We start from the raw sequence: 20,147 nt of genomic DNA, 5'->3' as shown, positions 1-20,147 counted from the left end.
TGGGTACTGTACTCCACCAATTCCATTTACCATAGTAGCCCGCATTTGAAGCCACTCAAGCTCTACTATGTCTTTCTTGTACACTGGTGCCCAAAACTGCACACAATATTCAATGTAAGGTCTGACTAACGATTTATAAAGTGGTAGAACTATGTTCTTGTCATGTACATCTATGCCCCTTTTGATGCACCCCATGATGTTATTTACCAAGTGCACTTACTTTATTTACATAGCAACAGCTTGACTTGACTCCAGGACTTCAACAAACAAAATACATACTGTATGTGCGTAGCAAATTAAACCTGCAAACAAGCTATAGTCATACATGTTTTTTGTGGTGGTCTTTGCCATGACATTTGATGTATTTTTGTTTTAAACATGCAGAATTTTTTTTACTCAACTAAAAAAAAAAAAATACAGCATAAAGCGTGGCAAAAACTCACCAAGTACATATGAATACAGTCTTAGGCACAGCACGCTGCGCTATTTTGTCCTTTGCAGGACAGCATGACGGAAACAGACACTATGACGGAAACCTTTCGGAAACTGTCAGAAAAGATTAAAGTCAATAGCTTCTGTCTGGCGCCGTTGGCCGATGGATCCAGCGGCTTCCTTTTTCCGTTATTCTTCTGCTATGACAGAGCAGCACAACGGAAAGCCAGAATACAGATGTGAACAAAGCCTTAAAGAGGATCCGTCACTAGGACCTGTCTCCTAGACTCCAGAGGTGCCTTTGTTTTATTTCCACACACCCCCCACCCCCCCCCCACCCCCCATACCTGGGATATGTCTGGGTGCCAAATACACTAATGGATCGCTGGTTTGCCATGAGGGTGTCAATGCCAGCTCTTCTCCTGAGGTGGAGCTACCTCTCACCCTCTGATGCTGTCCTATCAGCGTGAGGCTGCTTTATACACACAGACTTAGTTCATCCTGGTCTCGTGAGATCACGCTGATCTAAGACAGTGTGTATAAAGGAGCCTCAAACCGAAAGGACAGCATCAGAGCCTGTGAGGCAGCTCCACCTCAGGAGAATCGCTGGCATTGACGCCCTCTTGGCCAGCCAGCAATTCATTAGCCTATTTGGCACTAATACTGGGAAATACTGACCGAACATGCTTGTGTGAACTAGGTCTAAGGAAGAGAAAAGTGTCTAACATGTCTGGCAAGATGCACTAAATTTATTATACAGCATGCACTACTGGGATAAATTTGTCGCAACTTCTGACTACCTGGTCTAAGTTTACGCTGTCTAAATATGAGATGGCATTTCTACAAATTGTATTACAAGCTGGCATAACTTTTCATTATAAAACCAGTAAATTCTGTTAAGGTGGTATACCCATCTCAGATATTATTGCATAACTACAGGATATGCCATTAATGTCGGATAGGTGCACCTATGTGGAGAATGTATGCTCTGTGGTTCCCTAACTTCTGTAGCAGTGAATGGATACAGCCGCACACATGCACGGCCACCTCTCCATTCTTTCTTTGCTAGGATGTGATGGACCGATTTCTGTTCTCCCCATAGGTGCAGTTCCCAGAGGTGGGACCCGCACCGTTCAGATATTTATTGTATATCCTGCAAATATGCCATAAATGTCTGCGATGCGACTACCCCTTTAAGTCATATAAAATTCATCAGTTAACGGTTTACAAAATTCTACAAAACAGGTAATACCTAAAGGTCTATCAGGTTGTTTCTCTTCCTTTTTTAGTCCCAGGCCCAAGCCTAATCCAAGCGACATCACAACCAACGCAACAAGAAGGACCTGTAAGAGAAAATGTAAAATGTAAAAATTATTTTAAATGAAGTTCACACTTTCATGGGTTTTGGGGTATGTTCACACAGGACGTATACGCTGCAGAAAAGTCTGCAGCGTATAAGATCCAAAACACACAGGGAAATCTGGACAAATATTCGCATTAAATGGCATGTGTGTACTTGGCTGAATTTTCTGCTGCGGAAAACGACAACTAGAAAAAAAAAGCCTATACTTACCTGTCTGGATGTTGTCCCTGCTCTTCCAGCTGCTCTGTGTCCTGGTGCCCTCCTGTGATGATGATTCATCACACGTGACCGCTGCAGGGGTCACATGGGATGAAACGTCATCACAGGGAGCAGCCTGGACATAGAGCAGACTGAATAGCAGTGACGCATTGCTATGGCAGCACAGCGAGAGGAAAGTATAGTCTTTTTATTTTTAACCTGCAGAATTTGCTGCGAATATGCAGTGTAATTGCAGCAAATTCTACAAACAAAGGCATTTGTTGTGGATTTTTATTTCCTTACTGAACTCAATGGGGAAATTCTCTGCAACAAATGCACAGCAAATTCGCAGTGTAAATTGACATTTATAATCCGCAGCATGTCAATTTATGTACATTTTATGTGCAAAAATTTTCCGCAGAGTGTGGATGAGATTTGTTAAAATCCGGGCGGACAATATGCATCTTATACGCTTAGTGTGAACATACCCTTGAACTTATCACAATTGTTTAGTAGCTCTATTACGTAGCCCAGTGTTTCCCAAACTAGGGTTCTACACAACCTGGACAGGGGTTCCCCAGAACACAGCAGCAGGTAGACCTGTCACTTTACAGCAGAGATAACAATTGTATTTCAGCCTGCTCAAAGATACTTGGCAAACCAGTCAACACATTGAAGCCTGAATATAGTGTTAGGCAAGAATTATAGAATGCTTCACTCTCCCCTACACCAAGCTTCTTTAAGGTAGGTATGGGCATAGCGGAAAAATAGCCATTTGAAAGCCCAGCTTTTTTTTTTCCAAAGGCCTTCACAGAATAAATCCAACATACTGAACACACGGAATGGCAGTTAGCAGTGATGCTTTATGTCCTGCTGAAAATATACAAATGTTCCCTATTTATATCTGCTTTCTAAATTTGTTTAATTTCAACTTCGTCTTCTTAAAATACTTGTCACATTACCCTTGTGAAGCCCAATGTGAGCTTCAGTCTTATGGATTCATGTTGTACAGACCCATAATAGGGCACATATTGCATGCAATGGGCCCCATAATGTACCTCCGTTTGCTTTATTTTTTATGCGAAGGCATACAAAAGGCTTTTCTCACAGATAAAAATTAATTACGAAGCTATTCTTCCCTAAAAGCACTACTTCCATGGAGAATTTGGTGCCTCCCAGATATCGTAAGGACGTTGTGTGCCACCGTAGAGGGTTTGTTCTCAAAGCTTTGCCATGTGCATCAGCCCTTTTGGTACACGGGATGTACTATATACGTATGTAAGTAAATAATCACAGTCCTCTGCGACCACTTTCCTGAAGTTCCACTCTTGGATGCAGTTTTGACATACTGTGTATAGCCTCATGTATCACATTAAATTGTGGTTTAAAATCAAGGTATTCCTTTAAGGGCTTATTCGCACAAACGTGAGAAAATAGGACGTGTCGCTTTTCACGTCCGAGATGCGTAACGCCCGTGTGAATCTAGCCTAAGGGGTTGTTGTTTGATGCCCATGACCATATAAAAGCACAAAGCGGACGATCACAGATAGGGTATCTTCACATGAAAAATTCTACAGCCTATCCTACCCAGAAAAAGCAAGGAAATCCAACCGAATTTCTACACCAAATCATGCTTATTTTGGTGCAGATTTTTGGGCGGATATACCTCTGCGAAAAACGGCAAACAGATAAAAAGACTATACTCACCTCCCCTGGCACTTCCATAACAAGGCGTCCCTACTCCTCGGCTTGTCTCTGTACAGCCGGGGTCCTGTAGTGATATGTTGTCATATATGTCTGCTGCAGCCTGTGATTGGCTGCAGTGGCCACATGTGATGAAACGTCATCACAGAAGCCTGTATATATTCCCGCTGTGGGAGCAGAAACACTGTACTATGGGAGGTGACTATAGTCATTTTTTTTTTTTTTTTATCTTGCAGATTTCTTTGCAGATAGGCAGCGAATCTGCAGCAAAATCTACAATGATGGGCATTTGCTGCATTTTTTTTTTCTTTCATATTGAACTAAATAGGTAAACTCCACAACAAATCTTCTGCGATATAAAAATCTGGTACGTTTATGCATGGATTTTGTGCAGATTATTCCACAGCCTGTGTATGAGTTCTGTTCAAATCTCATCTACTTTGCTGCTACTGTAAATGCTGTGGATTTTTCCGCCGCACATACGCCACATGTGGACCCTGTCATATACATATACCAGATTCTAATCTATATGGGGCATATGACGAATCCTCTGAAATATTAGGAGAAAGAAGATGACAAACATGGCACAAATATTACCAGCCCATTAGTCCCCAAGGCTTTGGCAAAAACATCTTACAAATGTCAAGTACATATGTGAGAGATGAATCAATGCTATTGCAGCAAGCAAAAAACCTAAATCAGTTGACAAATCTTCCTGACTCATGGGCTTTGCTAATATTTACTTATAATATCAAATCAATCTCAACATATTTGCAAGCCGTGCGCTTCAACTGTTCGCTTATAAGTAGTAACCATCCCTAGAGTATTTAGAACACACAATCTATATGCATACAATAAGACAATGTAAATGCAACTCACAGGAGGCTCGTAAGTCATTGTCTCCTCTGCATTCAAAATTCTGTAATATGTTTCCTGTATATCTAATAAAATAGCCGGCTGCGATTAGGTAACATGCAGATTTTGTTTCATTAAGGGAGGTGTCAACTGCATAGAGGATCTAAGGGTGTATGCAAACGTGCAGGTTTTGATCAGGTTTTCTAATGCAGTTCTTGAAGCCAAAACAAGGACTGGATTCAAATAAGAGGAGACGTACTAGCTGTCCTTTAGGGTATGTGCACACGACAACGCCAAATACGTCTGAAATTACGGAGCTGGACGTAATTGGAGCAGTTCATCATTGGAGTCAATGAAAAACGGCTCCAATTACGTCCCAAGAAGTGTCCTGCACTTCTTTGACGCGGCCGTAATTTTACGCTTCGTCTTTTGACAGCGACGCGAAAAATGACAGCTCGTCTGCACAGAACATCGTAAGACCCATTGCAAGCAATGGGCAGATGTTTGCCGACGTATTGGAGCCGTCTTTTCAGGCGTAATTCGAGGCGTAAAACGCCTCCATTACGTCTGAAAATAGGTCGTGTGCACATACCCTTAGGCTATATGCACATGTTGCGTAATTTGGTGCAGAAAATCCACATTAAAACCGCAAGTAAAAGCAGGTAATGCAGCAGGTAAAATCCGCTCTTAAGGGTGCCTTGTTTGTTGCGTTTTTAGATGGGTTTTTACATTTTGATGCTGTAACAGGTACAGATTTTATGCAGTGAATTTTGCTGCGTTTTTTTAAATAAACTTGTCGGATACAATTCGGAGACAGAAATGCAAGATAAATTGGCAAGCTGCGGATTTCAAAATATGCACCGCATGTCAATTTCCGTGCAAAAAATTTCCACAACGTATAGATGACATTGCTTGAAATCTCATTTACTTTGCTGGTACTGTATTATGCTGCGGCCAGCCAAAAGCCGCATTGCAAAATTGTGGCAAGTTGCGGTAAAACACATGCGGTTTTTAAAATGTGTTTTTCAAAGCAATTAGGGGAGATTCACACGAACGTTGCGTTTTTGCGCGCGCAAACAACGCAGCGTTTTGCGAGCGCAAAAACCATTTGACAGCTGCGTGTGTCATGCGTGTCTGATGCGCGGCTGCGTGATTTTCGCGCAGCCGGCATCATAGAGATGAGGCTTGTCAACGCCCGTCACTGTCCAAGGTGCTGAAAGAGCTAAATCTTTCAGCACCCTCGACAGTGAATGCCGAACACAACAGCGAAAAACCTGTAAAAAAAAAAGATAAAGTTCCTACTTACCGAGAACTTCCCGGCCGTTGCCTTGGTGACGCGTCCTTGGTGACGCGTCCTTGGTGACGCGTCCTTGGTGACGCGCCTCTCTTGACATCGGGCCCCACCTCCCTGGATGACGCAGCAGTCCAAGTGACCGCTGCAGCCTGTGATTGGCTGCAGCCTGTGCTTGGCCTGTGATTGGCTGGAGCTGTCACTTGAACTGAAGTGTCATCCCGGGAGGTCGGACTGCAGGAAGGAGACAGGAGTAATCGGTAAGTTAGAACTTCGTTTTTTTTTTACAGGTTAATGTATTTTGGGATCGCAAGTCACTGTCCATGGTGCTGAAACAGTTTAACTCTTTCAGCACCATGGACAGTGACTATCTCCTGACGTCGCGTACCGATAATTTTTTTGCCGGGATCGGCCAAAACGAGTTTGGCCGAACCCGGTGAAGTTCGGTACGCTTGTCCGGCTTCGCTCATCGCAAAGACACTCCGTTTGGATGTTCGGAAACAGAAAAGCACGTGGTGCTTTTCGGTTTTCATTCATCCTTTTCACTGCTGTTGCGCGAATCACGCTCGTCCCACGGAAGTGCTTCCGTGTGGTGCGCGTGATTTTCACGCACCCATTGACTTCAATGGGTGCGTGATGCGCGAAATACGCAGAGTTATTGAACCTGTCGCGCTTTTTGCGCAGCAGACAAACGCTGCGCAAAAAGCACGGACTGTCTGTACTGCCCCATAGACTTGTATTGGTCCATGCGTGCCGCGTGAAAACCACGCGGCCCGCACGGACCGAATACACGCTCGTGTGAATCCCCCCTTAAGAAGAACATTAAAAAATGCAACTAAACTGCAATAAAATCGCTGAAAAAAACGAAAAATAACAAAACGCCTTGTGGAAACAGCGCCTCATACTTCTTCTTCCTTTATAATCCACACCTGGTTTTGGCTTCAAAAAGTGCATGAAAAAACCTTGAACAAAACTTGATCAAAACCTTCACCATAAGGCCATGTTCACACTGCATATTTTAAGGTGAATTTTGCAGAATAATACGCTCAAATTCCGCCCCAAAAATACTTGAAATATGCCTGCAAACAGCTTCCTATTGATTTCAATGGAAAATACACTGTTTAGTTCACGAGGCATATTTTTATGGTGCTGCATTAAAAAGCGACTCGTAAAAATACGCTTCGTAAAAAAGAAGTGACATGTCACTTCTTAAAGTGTTTTTGCAGGGTGATTTTCCCATTCACACTACAAAGACTATTCAAAAAATACACCTCAAGGTACGCATCAAGGTACGTTTTCTATTGAAATCAGCCTCATATTTTTCAGTCTGAAAATATAATGTGTGAACATATTCTTAGGGTAAATTCACATGCAGCAGATTTTTTTGGGCCCATTTACACGTTGCAGTTAGAACGCATCTGAAAACCGCACCGTGTGAATACATCCTTAGACTATTACATTATTGGAATCTGGTTGACTATCACATTTGCTTTTTAAACTTTCATGGCAATTTTTGAAAAAACATATTAAAGGCAGATTTCCTTTTATGACTAAGGCCCTGTACACATCCCAGATTTTGTATTTTTTTAACCGACAAAATGACGGAAACCCGACTAAACCAATTTAAGTTAAAGGGTTCCATCGGGCGCCGTTGGTTTCCTTTATGCGACGGATCCAGTGCTTCCGGTATTCTCATTGTTCTGCTTCTGTAATAAAGCAGAACAATGGAGTCTTGAACGCAGATGCATAGTTGCCAACAGTCCCGAATTTGCTGGGACTGTCCCGAGTTTACAGAGACATTCCCGACAAATTACTGTCCCAGACGTGTCACAGCAACTGCCTTATTCAATTGTATCTGCGTCCTCAGGATGCAGATTCAATTGAATTTTATGGCACAGCAGGAAACTATTCACTTCCTGCTCTGCCATTTACTCCACCAGGAGTGGAATGCTCATCCAGAGAGTTGCCGGGGGCGGACATATCGACGATGCAGTCGGTTTGGCTGCACAGGGGCCCGGAGGGGGTGGGGGACCGCTCAGCTGCCCTAAACGCTGTGAGCATAGATCGGCACATAGATCGGCGTGGCCGTGCAGCAGATGGAGGGGGCCCTCTTCCCTCCCTGCCATCAATATCATATGTTAAGGAAGGGGGCCGGATCTGTTAGTTGCCGAAAGTGCACAGGGTAGGAGGGGGTGGGAGGGGGCCCCCTGTGTCTGCTGCACGGCCGCGCTGATCTATTACTTAGAAAACAAATTAGATGGGGAGGGGCCTGGCAAGGCTTGCTCTGTCCGGTGTTCTTCGTCACCCAGTAACCAGCGTCACTGTCAGATGCAGTGCAACATCTGACTGTGACGCTCACTAAGTGACCAAGACCACCAGATAGAGCGTGCCGCACCTAGCAAGTAGCATTGCTATCTTCGGACCAGTTATTCATCCAGGATAGCGGCGCTGCTGAAATTAAGCCTAATTACTGATTGGCTGAGCCTCTCAGCCAATAAGTGTTAGGGTTCTTCCTGCTCCGCCCCCTGAGCCTGCTGGTGCTTTTGCTGCGTGGTGTGTGTGTGCTGAGTGTTGTGAAGGGAACTGACTGAAAATACTAACAACTAGGAGGTAGTGGTTGCTGCCCTGTCTGTAGAAAATGTTTGGAGTGGAGTGGAGCTCCGTGGACAGTTAAAGAGGTTAGCACTTCTTTAACATTTATGGCATATCCACTGATGGCTTCCGTGTGAGGTCCGTTTTTTTAACGGACCATTAAATAGAATGGGCGAGACTGCCCCGCAAAAACGGACAGGAATAGGACCTTTTCTATCATTTGCAGAACAGACACACGGATCCGCAAAAAAAATGGATATGTGCATGGACCCATAGAAATGAATGTGTCAGTGTTCTATCCATTAAAAAAATGGATAGCACAGTGAAAAATTTTACTGACGTGTGCATGAGCCCTTAGGCCTCATTTACACGAGCGTAATATACGTGCGTGCGACGCGCGTACTTTTCACGCGTGTCGTACGCACCTATATTACTCTATGGGGCAGTGCAGACGATGCGTGAGATTTGCGCTGCGCGAGTGCGTGGCGTAAAACTCACGACATGTTCTATAATCGTGCGTTTTTCGCGCATCACGCACCCATTGAAGTCAAAGGGGTGCGTGAAAACCACGCATGACACACGGACGCTCCTGCGTTGCATGCGCGAAAATCACGCATCACTTGTTATGTCCATGAGAAAGAGTCTATAAAGCTGGCCAAAGCAAACAAAAACCAGGAAGTGCTTGCGTTTTTGACTGCGAGTGGGCAAGGCTATTGACTGGAGACAGAAGTTAGCTTCCACTGTCATCTGCTGCCATGCCGCGTGGGATGGACGTGGAGCGCCTCATCGCCCTGGTCCAGGGCCATAATGCCATTTGGGACACTCGCGCGGAGGCGTACCACGACCGCACGGTCAAGGAGGACGCCTGGGAGGAGGTCGCGAGGGAGCTTTTTGGCCAGGAGTGGGAGAGTGGCCGAACCCGGGACCGCAGTCGGTTGGGTGAGTACCATGCTTTTTCTGTCAATGCAATGTCATCCCTATTGAAGAACTGGGGCCCTGTATGTGTCTTCCGCGCATTTGCCCGATGACCTTTTGTGGAGCAGGCGCATCACCGTGTACCACGTAATTGGCACTGCAGGGCCCCTCATTTAAGTGAGAGGGCATAGTTCTTATGGCGTGATATTTGTTTTTACTCCAACAGTCCAAGACATCAAAACACGGTGGCGGAGCTGCCGTGACCAATTCCGCCGTGAAATGGGGGAAAAGGGACGCAGCGGAGATGGCAGATCTCGTAAGCGCCCTTATATATACACGAAACAGCTGATGTTCCTGAAGGACATAATGGAGATGCGCACGTAAGAGATTCTGCTTTTGCATGTGTCTAATGTGTGTTCGCCAATGTCCTGTTTGCCATCGTGTTGTTGTGGGCATTGTTCTATATTCTGTTCTATTGTAATTTTCTCATTATAGAACCACAGACAATTTGGAGGATACGACAGAGGAGACGGACGTTGGAGAGTCTCTGCCGGAACCTCCAGCTGCCCATGTCCTGCCCCCTAGCCCCGAGCCGACACCCCTGGACCCTGCCCCTGGCCAGTCTGCACGGGCCCTCGCCTCTCCGGCTGAGGAGCGCCCCGTGCGTGCCCGCACTCGCCGGCCCCGTGCTCAACAGACCTCTGCAGCTGGGCAAGTCGATGCCCGGGTCCTGGAATATCTGAGGCGAGCCGCAGATGAGGACGGGAACGATGCCTTTGGGCGCAGCATCGTTCCCCTACTCCGGCTGGTCCCCATGGACCGTATGGGCCGTCTGCAAGCGTCGATCGTAACGTTGATCGACGCCTCCAGACCGCCCCACAATCCCAACCAGTGCTTCACGGCCATTGAGCAGTGGCGCAGTTCAGCCATGCCGGCCACCACACCCCAGATGCCGGGCCCATTCTATCCAGCACCCCAGATGCCACGTCCGCATCCCTATATGCGCCCTATGGCTCCCCACTTGCCTGCCCCAACATACCACGGGCAACATCAGCACCACTATGCTGGCGAGGAACAACCTCCACAGCTCCAGGTCCAGCATAGTGGTGCTGAAATGCCGGCGTATTCGTCCCCGGGCCACCAGTACCAACACCTTTGAGTGTGTTGGAGGACTTATATTTTGACGCCATAGTTGTTTTGGCTGCAGGGATGGCAACTCGCCGTCTTCTGTCTTTTTGATGTATATTATACACCATGTTGATGTTTTTTTGGTTATGCAAAATGTTTGTGTCTTTGCAAAACACACTATTAAAAGAATGGAAGTTGATTGGTTAGATTCCGTGTTGTTTTTCATTGATACCCCTCAACACAATGTTTGTGCCACATTTCCTTTGGCTATACCCTCTCACACTTCTGGCCTTTGGGCCCAATGCATACACACGTGATATGAGGTTTTAGTTCATCTCTCGGGGTTTGACATGGTTTGCAAGAGGTGCGAACGTTTAGGTGCTGTCATGGGCCCCGAAGCAAACTAAGTACACTTGCAATTGGACTTTCCTAACTTTAGGCCACACATCATTCTATCTCCAGAAAGAAGGTTGCCAACTTTCACAAGTCCTGCTCAAACCCCGACAGATGTAAGCTCGCAACCCGCGTCAAGGCTCCTCTTGTTTTGCAAGTCCCTAACCCAACACAAACCCCTAAAAATAGAAAAAACCCAGGCCACATGTGACGTGTGTAGTGAAGCCGCCAAACAACCGAGAACCCGTCAAAGGTCATCACGCACCCACGGTGCGGCTCCTGATCGACACTCAAAATATGCCGCCGAAGTATCCCTCACGCGAAGGCCGGATGAGAGAGATCGGCCGAGAGGAATAACCGGGACAGTGTGGCTGCTGCCTGCATGTGTAAGGATATATTCTGCATCAAAGGTAGCATCATTAATGCGGCAGAAGTTATGCAGCCCGACACACAATTCTATAACACGTGTCACATTCTGCATGGACAATTGCATTGTCGTCAGAAATACACGCCACCTGTTCGACATAATGCCAAAGGCACATTCCACACATCGACGAGCTCGGCAGAGGCGGAGATTAAGGTGCTATGAATCGCTTGCCATGAATCCCCTCTGCGTTTTTGACGTGCGTGGCAAACGCTAGTCGTGCGCGCGTTTAAAACGCAACAACGCAGTCAAAACGCAATGCCAACGCGCGCAACACGCTGCGTTTTTTGCGCGCGCAAAACGCACATGCTCGTGTAAATGAGGCCTTAGGATGAGACTTAGGAGTGCTGCAATCTGGTGCGAGAGAAGCTCTTTTGGTGCCCAAGACAGGAATTCTAAAATACACTCCCCCCCCCCCCCACCTTCGTCGCTTGCTATCTTCCATCAGCCAATTCTCTCTACAGTGAAGTAGTAATTGTTTACAGTGGAGGCCTGTCAAACAGTAAATTCTATTCCTGTGTGGTAGACCTTGTTTCCTCACCAATGATACTTCCCTTACCTACAACACTATCATCCACTCGGACATGTCATCTAATTGACTTTTCATTCATAAATGCTAAATGCGACCACCTACTGTGCTTACCACTCATCCCGTTTCTGAAAGGCTACATAGATACTGCACAGATGTCTCCTTCCTTTTCAATTAATCTCAACATATCCAGAGATGTGTGGCGTGTGATGACCAGCTTTGAAAAAAAAACATGATTTCATGATACTCTATCATTAAATGTCTATGCTATATGTGTCTATCTATGGCCACCAAGTGGTTGTGTTGTGAGTTGCAGCCTGTCAAGGGTTTTGCTAGCATGGTGCAATATTGTATTGAATTTGTTTAAAGGGGTTTTCCGATACCTATGTTTGGTTTTTCTATCTGTGCTCCACTTATTATTTTCATAAATAAACCCCCCAAAAGAAAGTTTTTTGAATATATGTAATTTTTTATTATTACGCTTTTATATTTACATTTTGAGGTTTATTTACCTCTGTCTTTCTTCCATTGCTCTTCCGGTCCTGCTGCTCTGGCATGCACCTCTTGTCTGTATTAGCAGTTAACAGCGCATGCGTGATTCAAATACAGATTTATTGAACCGCGCATTCACTAGTTTACTGCTACGTCGATAGGAACTGCCCACTACAGGGACGTCATTGATGACGCACCGTTCGTAGAGAAGACAGAAAGAGGAGCCCGTCCGGAAGTAAAGAAGATAGAAGACCGGTCGGCACGCCATCAGAAGTGCTAAGTTGGAACAGTTGGGGAGTCACGTGACACTACTTTGTCTTGCTAGACATTACGTGTATTTCATACATCCATTCTAATTACCGTGTACACATGGATACATGCCATTTAGGCCAGGTGCTTAAACCACTTTGCGACACCATCTTAAAATATATGTAGTAATTGTCGATGTACCGTGCAGCTAGGAGATATAATAAGTCCACCTCTTCAGTGGCAAATTTTGTTTTAAAGGGAACCTGTCACCAGCATTTCACCTATTAAACCAGCAATACCAGTTGGTAGTGGGTGAAAAATAATTTCTATATAACTTATAATTGTCTTCTTAGTCGGCTCTATAGCTTTAGTATTCAGTTTTTTAGTGTTCCCACACCATATGCTAATGAGCATAAAAGAATCAAATCTGAAGAGAGTCAAATCTTTCCTCAAGTCTTTCCGAGTTAATCCCGCCTCCTTACTTTTGATTGACAGCTCCTCGCCTTCCCCCAGCACACAAAATCCTGCGCTTGTGCATTGATGTCCTCTGCTGGTGTGTGCATACAACGGGACACCGGATTATTACAATAAAAGGCGTTAAACATTTGCAGACCGTTATTTACAGTCGGAGGAGGAGTTTAGGTGAGGGGTTAACTTTTTATAGCAGCAGCCAGTAAGGGAAAAGTAACGTTCAATAGGTGAAATTCTGGTGACAGGTTCCCTTTAACATTGTTGCCAACAGTGCCGAATTTTCCGGGACCGTGTCGACTTTACAGAGACAGTCCCGGAAATTTACTATCCAGGACGTGTCCCGGCATTTGCCATATTCAATTATATCTGCATTCTCAGGACGCAAATACAATTGGATACTATGGCAGAGCAGGAAACTATCCACTTCCTGCTCTGCCATTCACTTCTCCTGTAGCGGAATCCCTGGCCAGAACGTTGCCAGATCACTATGGCCAGGGATTCCGCTCCTAGAGGAGCCCCTGGCGTCACTATCTATATATGGACAGTGACGTCAGGGGCTCCTCCAGGAGCGAAATGCCTGACGAGGGCATTGCCAGTGCTCTGGCCGAGGAGTCCACTAGAGTGGAGCCCCTGTTTAGAGCCCCTATTTAGAAGCGGAATCCCCAGCGAGAGCTTTGCCGATGCTCTGGCCTGGGTTTCCACACCTAAAGGGAGCCCCTGACGTCACTGTCGAAATTTGGACAGTGACGCTAGGGGCTCCTCCAGGAGTGGAATCCCTGGCCAGAGCGTCGGCTACACACTGGCTGGGGATTCCACTAATAGAGGGAGCTCCAATGGCGCTATCTAAAGGGAGGCAGGGTGTAGTGCTAGCTACAGCATAGGGTGTGGCGGGCTACCTACAGAGTGGAGTGTGTGTGTGTGTGTGTGTGTGTGTGTAGGGCTATCTTCGGGGGGTGTGGCGCTATCTACAGGGGGTGTGTGGCACTATCTACAGGGGGTGTGTGGCACTATCTACAGAGGGCTGTGTGGCACTATCTACAGAGGGCACTGTGGCACTATCTACAGGGGGTGTGGCACAATCTACAGAGAGCACTGTGGCATTATCTACAAAGGGCACTGTCGCATCATCTACAGGGGGGTCATGTGACACCATCTACAGGGGGGCCATGTGGCTTTATTTAGCAGTGTTTGGCAATGTCTACTGGGGGCAGTGTGTGGCACTATCTACAAGGGGGGCATGTGTGGCTCTATCTACAGGCGGTGTGTGTGGTACTATCTACAGGGGGGTTTGTGTGGCACTATCTACAGAGGGCCGTGTGGCACTATCTACAGAGGGCACTGTGGCATTATCTACAGAGGGCACTGTGGCATTGTCTATAGGGTTGTGGCACAATCTACAGAGAGCACTGTGGCGTTATCTACAGAGGACACTGTGGCATTATCTACAGAGGGCACTGTGGCATTATCTACAGGGGGCACTGTGGCATTCTCTACAAAGGGCACTGTCACATCATCTACAGGGGGACCGTGTGACACCATCTACAGTAGTGGTCAGCTACAGATCACCTGCCTGTAAACAATCGGATAACCAGGGAGAGATACTGGCCACTATAGGAGTTGTCAGCCAAACAAAATTTTTGTTAGTTTATTTGTATGCAGAAATTCTGAGAAGAAAGCCTTGTCCCATTAGCCACACCCACCAGATAAGCCACACCTTAATAAGACACACCCAACAAAGAAGCCATACCCTAAGTGTCCCTGGGGAAAAAAGATTAAATGTTGGCAACTATGCTCTACAGTGCTCACCATTACTACAGTAAATGCACTAGAGCAAAACAAATGGACCTGAGTTCTGTGGTGCTACAGCAACAAAGAAGCTTGCCACAGAAAGTTATAGCATATCGTTATGCTATGAAATGCCATTATTTTATGATCGGTGGGTGTCAGAGTGTGGTCTCTTCATCTTATTTTCAAGTAAATTATACTGTGCTGCAGTTCCCTGCACAGCCGCTGGTATCGTGAGGCAAGGGAAGGTGAGTAAATGACAACTGGAAAGCAAAGATTGCATCTTTTCCTATCTTTGCCCATTCATTTTATAATTTTCTTTTGATAGGTGTGTGATTCTTAACTTATGTTTAGCGATTCCGTGCTTACAAAATTTAAATGTTCTCGATTTATTTCCGAACATATGTAAAACTTTTCTATCCAGGAATATTGTGTTCCTTAGGCCTCTTTCACACACACAGACTTTTTCTGGCAATTTAAAGAACCCTTCTAAAAAGGCTAAGGTTATTAAAATGTAACGCATTTTTTTAGGTTGAATTCACACACAGCATTGTCCAGCGTTTTTTTTCACGTTTTTCGTAATGGCTTTAATGGCGTTTTTAGTGTCTTTTTCATTTGATGTCATTTTGTACATGCTTTTTTCCGGCTTTATTTTAAGTCCTATAGAAAAGCCTATGGAAAAAACACCTGAAAAACACCATACCCAGAGAATGCTGCATTGGGAAAAAAACACCACTGACCACAAAAATTGCCTCCAAAACCCCAGAAACCAAAATGCAGTTGTGTGTACTACATTTTATATTTTACTATAGACTTTATTATGACATCTAGCCGCACTAAAAAATGCAACAAAAAACGGAGCAAAAAGTAATTAAAAACGCCACGAAAAACGCACAAGAACGCAGCAAGACACTGTATGTAAATCCAGCCTTAGGCCTCCTTCACACACAAATATTTTCAGGCATTTTAATTTGCATCAAAAGACGCTTCTAAAAATACTAGCAGTATTCAAATGTAACATGCATTTTTTAAGCCGTTTTTAGTAGCGTTTTTGATGGCGCTTTTTATGTGGTGTCATTTTGTACATGCTTTATTTCTGCCGTTTTTGAAGTCCTAAATTGAAGACTATTGGAAAAACGCCCTCGAAAAATGCCATACCCAGAGTATGCTGTGTTTAAAAAAATAAGTCACTGACCACAAAATTGTCTCAAAAACGCCACAAACCAAAACACAGTTGTGTGTAGTGCATTTCATATTTTACTATATACATTAATGTAACATCTGGCCACACATAAAACTGCATGAAAAAACACTGCAAAATGCACAAAAAACGCAGCAAAAACGGTGTGTGTGTGTGTGTGTGTGTGTGTGTGTGTGTTTGTGTGTGTGTGTGTGTGTGTGTGAGTGTGTGTGTGTGAATCCAGCCTTAGGACTACTTAAAGAGGCTCTGTCACCACATTATAAGTGCCCGTTCTCCTACATAATCTTATCGGCACTGTAATGTAGATAACAGTGGTTTTCATTTTTTTAAAAACTATAATTTTTTAGCAAGTTATAAGCAATTTTGGATTTAATAGACAACTGGGCATTTTTTACCTTTTAACCAAGTGGGCGTTGTAAAGAGAAATGTATGACGCTAACCAATCAGCCTCATACACTTCTCTCCATTCATGACCATTTGTACTCTGCACAGCATGATCTCGTGAGATCACGCTGTGCTGTCACATATACCCACATTAACTTTACTGAAGTGTCTTGAAAGTGAATAGACATTACCTCCAGCCAGGACGCGATGTCTATTCACACTCCCGACACTTCGGTAAAGTTTGTGTGGGACTTAATCACAGCACATGACAGCACAGCATGATCTCACGAGATCACACTGCGCTGTGCAAGTCCCACACAAACTTTACCGGAATGTCGGGAGTGTGAAAAGACATCGCATCCTGGCTGGAGGTGATGTCTATTCACTTACAGGACACTTCAGTAAAGTTAATGTGGGTGTATGTGACAGCATGGCATGATCTCGTGAGATCACGCTGTGCTGAGTACAAATGGACATGAATTGAGAGAAGTGTATGGTGCTGATTGGTCAGCATCATACACTTCCCTTTACAGCGCCCACTTGGTCAAAAGTTTAAAAAAAACAGTTGTCTATTAAGAAACTAATTAGCATAAATCTAAAATTGCTCATAACTTTCTCAAAAATTATCGTTTTTCAAAATAAAAACCACTGATATCTACATTACAGCGCCGATCACATTATTTAGAAGATAGGCACTTATAATCTGGTGACAGAGCCTCTTTAACACACAATTTTTTTTTATGAGTTTTTTTTTTGTTTGGAAAAAGCAGCACTAACCTAAACAACATACAAAAGGACATAAAAACAGCAAACTGCCTCCTCCTGCTAAGCCCTGGCAATTTATTTAAAAAAAACAAAAGTGGCGGAGGTGTTTTTGTGCAGAAAACCTTTTTGCAATTTTTCTACGCTAGGAAAGTTCACCCCAATGCGTTAAACCACCCTAAGGGCTTCTTCACAAACACTTTACTAATGTTTTTTAAAGAGGCTTTGTCACCACATTATAAGTGGCCTATATTGTACATGATGTGATCAGCGCTGTAATGTAGATTACAGCAGTATTTTTTTATTTAGAAAACAATAATTTTTGACGGAGCTATGACCTATATTAGCTTTATGCTAATGAGTTTCTTAATGGACAACTGGGCGTGTTTTACTTTTTGACCAAGTGGGCGTTGTACAGAGGAGTGTATGACACTGACCAATCAGTGATCAATCAGCGTCATACACTTCTCTCGATTCATTTATACAGTACATAGTGATATAGCTATATCGCTATGTGCAGCCACATAAACACACTATAACATCACTGCAGTGTCCTGACAATGAATATACATTACCTCCAGCCAGGACGTGATGTGTATTCAGAATCCTGTCACTTCTGAAGCATCTGTGTGAGACTACAGCACAGCACAGCGAGATCTCTCTGTGAATGACAGCTTAAGGGTATGTGCACACACACTAATTACGTCCGTAATTGACGGACGTATTTCGGCCGCAAGTCCCGAACCGAACACAGTGCAGGGAGCCGGGCTCCTAGCATCATAGTTATGTACGATGCTAGGAGTCCCTGCCTCGCTGCAGGACAACTGTCTCGTACTGAAAACATGATTATACTACGGGACAGTTGTCCTGCAGCAGGGCAGGGACTCCTAGCGTCGTACATAAGTATGATGCTAGGAGCCCGGCTCCCTGCACTGTGTTCGGTCGGGGACTTGCGGCCGAAATACGTCCATCAATTACGGACGTAATTAGTGTGTGTGCACATACCCTTAAGCGTAATCTCGCGAGACTACGCCTGCTATGCTGTAAATCACAGAGAAGTGCAGAGAAGTGTTAGAATTCCGAATACACATCCCGTCCTGGCTGGAGGTAATGTATATTCATCGTCAGGACACTGCAATAACGTTATAGTGTGTTTACGTGGCTGCACATAGCGATATAGCTATATCGCTATGTGCAGTGTAAATGAATGGAGAGAAGTGTATGACGCTGATTGGTCACTGATTGGTCAGCGTCATACACTCCTCTGTACAGCGCCCACTTAGCCAAAAAGTAAAACACGCCCAGTTGTCCATTAAAGAAACTCATTAGCATAAAGCTAAAATAACTCCGTCAAAAATTATTGTTTTTCTAAATAAAAAACACTGCTGTGATCTACATTACAGCGCCGATCACATCATGTACAATATAGGCCACTTATAATGTGGTGACAGAGCCTCTTTAAAATGGAGGGAAAAAATTGCATTAGTCTCAAGCGTTTTAGAGGCATTTTTTTAATTAATTTTTATTGGCATTTTGTGACTTTTGTAGAGGCATTTTTCCTGCCACGTTTTAGGTCGGGGTCACACACATACACAATTGTTATCCATTTTTTGTGGCAGTTTTTGGCTCAGTATTTTTTAGCCAAACACAGAAGTGGACACAAAAGAAAGGAGATGCAGCAGTCTTTTCTTTCTACCTTTCCTTCTTGTATCAAAACTGTGAGTGTGATCCTAGCCCTGGGGCACATTCACACATGGTGAAATTGACAGTCCGCAGTGGAATTCTGCTGCAGCCGTTTTTTACATTTGTTTCTATACATTTTTAGGAAAGTTAGTTCGAACGTTGCAGAAAATAACTGTGCGGAAATCAGGCTGCGGTGCAGATTTTTCCCTGCGGAGAAGAAGCGGAATTTCACTGCAGATTTCAGCCTTTGCAATGCAAAAACTGAAATCTGTGGCAAGCCCGCTGTGATATCTGCAACGTCTGAATTACCTGTCAAATATGCAAATGATGGTGCAGATCATTGCGTAATTGCCCCAAATCTGCACCAACATTTGCAGCGGAAAAATTCCGACACGTCTGAACGTGCCCTAATAGAGAAGCCTATGCAGAAAATTACAGAAAAAAACACCATACCTAGAGAATGCTGCAATCAATAAAAATGCCACTGGCATCAAAAACGCTACAAATACACCAAAAAACAAAACGCTGTGTATGTTAGACTTTACAATGTTTTACTATAGACTTTAAAGCGACGCATTTTTGAACAAAAAAGGTGAAAAAAACGCAGCACAAAAAGTCATCGAACACACTGTGTGTAAAACCCATTTCTTTTATGTATCTTTACCAGTGCCCAATCACAATTTATAAGTTGACTTGCTTGAACATTTTTGTAAGGTCCGTACAGAGCCTCTAAGATCTCCATTTAAAGACCAAATTGTGAAGGTGTGACTATCAAAGTTGCATAGTCCCTGTAATGTAATGCTATTAAAATGTCTTTATTGTAAGGCTGGATTCACATGGGAAGGAAATGCTGTGGATTTTCTGTGCGTATTTTCAAATACACACCACGCTCATTCAGCTCTGGATGTTCCCTGCGGATTTCACCCTTTTCAATGTAGAAGGGGTGAAATCCGCCGCAAAATCCATACATAACACGTGTGGATTTTGCTGCACTGCGGAGAATCTGCAGCATTTCCATCCCGTGTGAATTCAGCCTAGTAATGGAGTTTTACATGTTTTTAATAATTTTCTGACATATTTTGTCCAAGTATAGGACTTTGTCTTCAATTCTCTTTCAAGACACTCTGTGGTCAAATCATCAAAGATTCCATAAGTAGTGACAACAGGTGTACATGTTCTTATTAAGATAACCAAGCTTCAAAAACACATTCATATGATGACAAAAGCTTCTCTGATACGTCATAGAGATAATCTTATATGCATACATTACACCAGGGAAGAACAAAAGGAAAAAAG

The 20,147-nt window shown here is 44.3% G+C and overlaps 1 protein-coding gene across 1 annotated transcript in view; it reads right to left on the bottom strand.

Moving 5' to 3' along the window:
- ENPP3 (ectonucleotide pyrophosphatase/phosphodiesterase 3) overlaps nucleotides 1-20,147 on the bottom strand; it is a 102,096-nt gene that overhangs the window by 80,003 nt on the left and 1,946 nt on the right. The window contains exon 2 of the mRNA XM_075862390.1: nucleotides 1,685-1,775. Within this exon, the coding sequence (XP_075718505.1) occupies nucleotides 1,685-1,775 (91 nt within the window). The remainder of the gene's footprint in view (nucleotides 1-1,684; nucleotides 1,776-20,147) is intronic.

This window comes from Rhinoderma darwinii, chromosome 4 (assembly GCF_050947455.1).
Source record: "Rhinoderma darwinii isolate aRhiDar2 chromosome 4, aRhiDar2.hap1, whole genome shotgun sequence".
In the NCBI taxonomy this organism is placed as follows: Eukaryota; Metazoa; Chordata; class Amphibia; order Anura; family Rhinodermatidae; genus Rhinoderma; species Rhinoderma darwinii.
This window is presented reverse-complemented; position numbering and strand designations above follow the sequence as displayed.